The 6000-nt window shown below is 45.6% G+C and overlaps 1 protein-coding gene across 1 annotated transcript in view; it reads right to left on the minus strand.

The window, feature by feature from the left end:
- The window catches only part of ZSWIM8 (zinc finger, SWIM-type containing 8), a 65085-nt gene that overhangs the window by 2482 nt on the left and 56603 nt on the right, over window positions 1-6000 (minus strand). Inside the window, exons 25-28 of the mRNA XM_009707490.1 lie at window positions 5739-5983; window positions 4965-5133; window positions 2463-2636; window positions 915-1034 (exon numbers count right to left, since the gene is read on the minus strand). Coding sequence (XP_009705792.1) covers window positions 915-1034; window positions 2463-2636; window positions 4965-5133; window positions 5739-5983 — 708 coding nt within the window. The remainder of the gene's footprint in view (window positions 1-914; window positions 1035-2462; window positions 2637-4964; window positions 5134-5738; window positions 5984-6000) is intronic.

Below are 6000 nucleotides of genomic sequence, written 5' to 3' on the forward strand. Positions count from 1 at the left end.
AGAGCAACAGTGTTAAGGTAAGAGAGACACAAGAAATCAGGTACTTCCCAGCAAGAACCTGGATTTGGAGGACCTTCTTTCTCAGTGTAATGTATCCTGCAGTAGGCTTGGGGGAGAGAGTCTAGCAGACTCATGCGGACAAAAGATCAGGTCTGAGCAGAGACCAGGTACCACTTCAGTCAATGGTATTCCCAAGTTCACCTGTCCTTTAAGAGGATATGAAAGAAAACTGATGTGGCAAGGTAACTAGACAGGCAAGGATACACTGCATCTCTTCCCATTGCTTCTTGACTGCCCATCTACGAAGCACCTAGATGCCCCAGCACTCAGGCCTTAGGGAGGCTGGAGAGATAGTCAACCTTTCCCACCACTGCCTACAGTGGACCTCTTCCAGCAGCAGCAGCAGAAGCCATGCCATTAGACAGGCTGTTTGTAAAGGGTCTTTTTTTTAAGTTCTTACTGCTTATGGAAGAATTAAAAAAAATGAGCTGACAAAAAAGATCCAAGTGGAAGTAAAAACAAAAACCAAACAATTGGTGGTTTCAGCAGCTGTTGCTATAAAAGGTCTTCACAGAAGGCATAAATATACATAAGAAAGAGGAATATCTACAAGATAGTGGAAAGGGAGAAGAAAGAGTTATTGTTATAGAATGGAAGAGATACAAGCTCTGAGCCCTGTCCAACTCCATGCACTTCATCCAGTGCCTCAAAATTCAATAGCGTGCCTACAGAACCCAGAAATGGGTCAACCTCCTGGATGAAAGAACAGCAGGGATCTTCTGAAACACTCTCAGAAATGGGATCAGATATCAGGCTCACCCAATCTTTGAAGTTTCACTCTTTGGAGAGTTTTTTCCCACCATGGTCCAAATGCAGCAAGTGGATTTCTGTTGAAATACTGCTCTGAGCCTTACCTAACTTCGCAGCTAACCCAAGGAGCCATTTTACATCCTCTGTGTAGGGTGGGCTGCGGGAGAAGTTGTTGGGATGGTCGTTGTGAGCTCTTCGGCCAAGCATCTCCAGAGCCAGCATCCCTGTGAGAAAGGGGCAGCCAGAGTCAAGCAGCACTTCTGCCCAGTAAGACTTAGTCTAGCATTTCACTCACTGAAACACAACCTGATTGGCCTGCCCTTCATCAGCAGAAAATTTCCTAGCTGCAAAGAGTCCAGAGATAAACAAAAGGCCCATCCTGCAGCCTGTCACCACAGGAAGTATCTGCAAGAACATCTGGATCTGCTGCTCTGGGCTGGGAAATCTGCACAGCCATCACACCTCACTGGGGCTGCAAAGAGACACTCCGCTAGCATCGAGAGCAGAGTCAAGCAGATAGCCCCAAAGGCTGCACTACGAGAGGTGTCCTGAAAGCAGTGCATTTGCTCTAAATTTTGCAACAGAGAAGCTACCCAAACCAACCTACTCTGCTGCAAAGACAATGGGCCAACACTGAGCCGCAGTAGTGCCAATCTGCAAACATTTCACTCATGCCATTACAGTTCTTCAGGCAAATCCTCCCATTTAAACAGTTCTAAAATACCAACAGGTACCTTGTCTTGATCTTCCAGACCCTCTTCCCCGCCCCCAATTCTCTGTTATTCAGGCTATTAAACACCTTTCATGGCTTACCACTGCAATGTTTCTAATGACATTTGCACCCCTTTCTGGCTCACAAGTACCTTCTCCTCTAGCTTTCAAAGTAAACCAAACTCAAGCAATCTCCAGATAGCTTTCCTTCCATTTTCTTGTTGTTTGTCTTCCTCGTCTTCCCTGCACTGGCTTTGCTCATCTTAGAGACTCCCTTCTCCCTCCCCAAGTATCCACTGGGTTGGACCATGACTATGTACAAGTAGTTCACTGCAATCTAAGCTTAATCACAAACGCCAAGACTGATATCCTTGTACCAATGGCAGTTCAGGCAGAGACTATTTCCTCATAACCAGTATGACTGGGAAAGGAATGCTAATTACATACTCACTTTCCACAAAATATGAAGTTCCCTCCATGTCAGTCTTCAACAACCTAGCTGGAGAGGCACAGAGTACATCCCACTGTGTCTCTGAAGACTCAACTGGTATTACTAAACTAGAGGGGTGCCTTCACCATCCATGAGCAGCAGGAGTTGAACTCCATTTTTTCACGTAGCCACAACTTGCACAATCAACATCCTCAGAGCCCTATCTAGGCTCCTTTACGTACACTTGCTGAAAGGCAAGACTCTTCCCAGCTCTAACCCACTTAGCTTTCTCTTCTACTCTGATGGCTTTCAACAGCAACTGTTCAATCTTCTATTGTTTGCCTCCATTTTTAGCCTTCACATATGATCATGAACTTACTTTCCCCATGTACATAAGATGCCATCACCCTCAACAGGTGCAGTAGCAAACTGCCAAATGATAGTGGAAACCTGCAGCCCTGCCCTGAATCCCTCTCGAGGGGGCCACAGAAACCCACTTGGCCATCCTTACCAACTCGGTATGCAGAGTGGAGGTAGTGCAGACCCTGGGGGCTCACAGGCTGACTGTGCTGCTCATCCTCGGCAGGAAAACCCCCTGTAACAAGGGAGTTGGGCTGTGAGGACAGAGTTGTCAAGGAAGCCCCCTGAATCGCTGGAAACGTTGATCCTGCATGGACACTTCCTACTGAAGAGAGCAAAACAGCAGCATTAGGACCCATCACCAGCCTCAAAGAAGGTTTACCTGGGCCATCACCTCCCTCACCTGACCGCCCCCTGCCAATGTTGTGTTCTTTTCCCCTGAATAGAACAATACAGCAACCAAAACCTGCAGACTTACACCCCAAATACAATGGGCTAGGAATATCTCTGTTTTGTTTGCAAGCTGGGCCTGAAGGGGGTCAGTTACATGCTTGCCCATCTCTTTTGCATATCATGAACACGCATATCATCTATGTTTTAAACGTAAATACATGTGTTGATTCAAAGGTCTTTGCTATTATTAAATGAGATGTCTGGTTCTGATTTCTTGTCCAAGGAAACAAGCATGTGCATGTCTACATCTGATGAGAAACTGCTGAGGAAAATCATTGAGCAGGAACAGTATTAAGTCACTCAAAGATCAAGTCCAAGATTGTGAGCTTCCTCCACTTCTGTTGTAAGATAGCTATCACTCCGTGCAGTTACCATGCGGGAAGAGTGTTACTGGAGGCTAGACTCCAATCCATCCTTGGAAAGAACAGCCATTGCATACACTGGCAGCACATATCAACAGTAAAAACAGTAAGGAAACTTGAGAAGCTGTCACCTTCAGACACTTAACTAGTATGGGCAAAATCAAGGGGAATCACAGGAAAATCCATTACATTGTACCACCTAAACTTGTATAGATAGCAGTTAACACTGAGCCAGTAAGCTGTACTCTGACAATGACTCAGGTTTATCTAACTTTCCCTCTCAAGAAAGGTACAGAGAGGAAAAAGCAAGGTTTGCTTGAGAATTCCAGAGCAGAGATGCCATTAGGTGTGTGTACATTGTTACTCTTATTTCACAGCTTCTTTGTGGTACTACTACGTCAGCTCGGGTAATGCTCCAAGTTCCGATTCCTCCTCTTCCCATGCCACCTCCAGCTTTTTTATTTTTTAAATAATGTTTACTAGTGAATAGTTGAATACCTGAGAACAACATGCCTCCCAGGAAAGATCTGTCTGACCTCCTCAACCAAGCAGACACACAGTGCCAAACAACCCACAAAGTGGGGTAAAATCCATGCTGTATTTGAAGTCTGGCCATAAGAATGAGCTGAATTGTTGCCAGAGCTCAAGCACCACCATGTGACTATGCACTCCAGGAATGGTGAAACAGTATTTTAAGAACTGAAAACAGAAGTTTATGCAAGCCATAAACAATGGCAACTGGAAAGGGTGGGGTTGTTTTTTCCTTTCATTATTTTAAGTGCTTTAGGATGAGTTACCAGTTCTGGAAAATTCGTAACTCTTTGGAGGAGTACAGAAATGGTTTCTCACAATTAAGAGTCACAGCATCAGCACAGGACTAAGGTTGTCAGCAAAGGATGCTCTTCAGATCCTGAGGCCTTCAGGACTATCTTATTTGCTTTTGTGGTGGCTTTTTGACATCAAAACACAAGATAAAAATAACTGAAAAGATTCTCCTGATAATCTGGATACAAGAGAGGCCAACACAGCTCTTAAGTGTTTTCCCACATATCAGTCTTCCAGCACCTGGTGAGCTGCGAAGCACTGATAAGTAAATATGCAAACAGGCCAATGTTACAGACTCTCCAGTGAGGGGATAACAGAGCCTGGATCAACCATGACCCACTGGTGCAAAGCCCCATGGCAATGACAGCATGTCCACAATTCAGTCAACATCTGTTGTCAAGTAGTGCTGCACACTACTTGATGGGTTTTCACCACCAACTCTAGCCCCAACACAACATGTTAGCAATCATTCAAATCATCACTGAAATGATGCTGCCAAAACATCTGTCCTCTCTACAGAAGTTCCACATTCTGGGTACTTGCTGCCTCCAATCCCTTTGGGCAGGAAAGACATCCATTAGTGCTAGTGTAGCAGAGGTCTGCCTGCTTCCTGCACTCTATTCATCTGACCCAAAGGAACCACAAGAGCTTGCTCAAGATCATCTATGCTCACCTTGCCCAAAGGAGAGGGGGAATAAAGCTCTAGTAAGTTAGAAGTCAGAAAGGTCAGGAGGGCTTCAAATACACCTTCGTCTGAGAGGCAAAAATAATCTCATACTGGAAATTTAGCTAAACAGAAATTAAAGTTCCACTAACTGAATCAGATCCCTTAATGAATCCCAGTACCCCTGAGCATACACATCTTTAAGATGGAGTGGATTTGGCCAGAACTTTTCAGTGCAAGAATCCTGGTTCCACCTGTAGTCAATGAGAAGCAGGACTTAACTGGGCTACAGCCAGGAGGCACAGTAAATAAACCTATGCTACACACAGCCCAAACCTGCAACACTTACTCGCTACATTGGAAGACAGCGACAGTCCTGTCTCACTGTGATAGGGATGCACTGCAATCTGCGTCATGGATGGGACGGGCACACCGGGAAATGACACTGCTGTAGCTGCCAATGATGGTGTTGTTACCGAATAAGGGTACTGCGCTCCTATGAATGCTGGATGGACACCCTAAAACAGAAGATAAGTAACAGTCACGTCTACTTCGTCTGACCATTTAGAAGTAGTCTAAAATACGATGCCCCCACACAAACCCCAAATCATGGGGAGCCCTATCTGACAGGGAGGAGGAAGCACAGGAAGAAGCAGCACAGCAACTACCTTGCACCACATGACCATTACATCTGCTTGCTCCTCCTCCTTTTAAATCTAATCAGTTTGCAGAAAAACACTCCAAGAACTTTCAAAAATAGGCAGAGGTTAAAATAACCTTTATTTGGTTTTCCCTCTGTAGTCTCTATTTAGCCTGCAAGCTCTCAAGCTTTCTGTCCAGTGCCTTCTGAGAAACTACAGAGCAATAAAAATTTAAAACTATTGATGTATTATATTTTATATTCTCTTGAGACTTTAAATGCACCCACAGAAGGCTCCTTATTAAGCAGAAGCTGAGCTGGGGAGCCAAAGTAAGTATCACAAATTGGCAAGTAAGTAAGAGCAAAAGCTAGATCTCAAGCCACAGCAGGTCTGAGCCTCACACTCTCCCCAGTCCAATGTACTCCCTCTGGAAGCAGCCACACAGTGTCACTATAAACAAACAAGGCACAGGTAAAACTCACCTGCGGGTATGCTGAGCCAGGTACCGGGAAGACAGCTGGGCGTGGCATGTGCTGGATTGTGTGTCCAATATACTGGGGATTACAGGGGATGTGAGTCTGAAGGGTGGTGTAAGGGTGGAGACCCTGCGTGTGTGTATGCGCCATTGCTGGCCCTGCCATCGTATGCTGCTGGTACATGGTCGACCCCACAGAGATCACCGGCATGACTGTTGCTGCTGCGGTTACCGCAGCTGCCACTGTTACAGGGGGCGGGTCAGAGGGC

Source organism: Cariama cristata, unplaced genomic scaffold (genome assembly GCF_000690535.1).
Source record: "Cariama cristata isolate BGI_N322 unplaced genomic scaffold, ASM69053v1 scaffold11329, whole genome shotgun sequence".
In the NCBI taxonomy this organism is placed as follows: domain Eukaryota; kingdom Metazoa; phylum Chordata; class Aves; order Cariamiformes; family Cariamidae; genus Cariama; species Cariama cristata.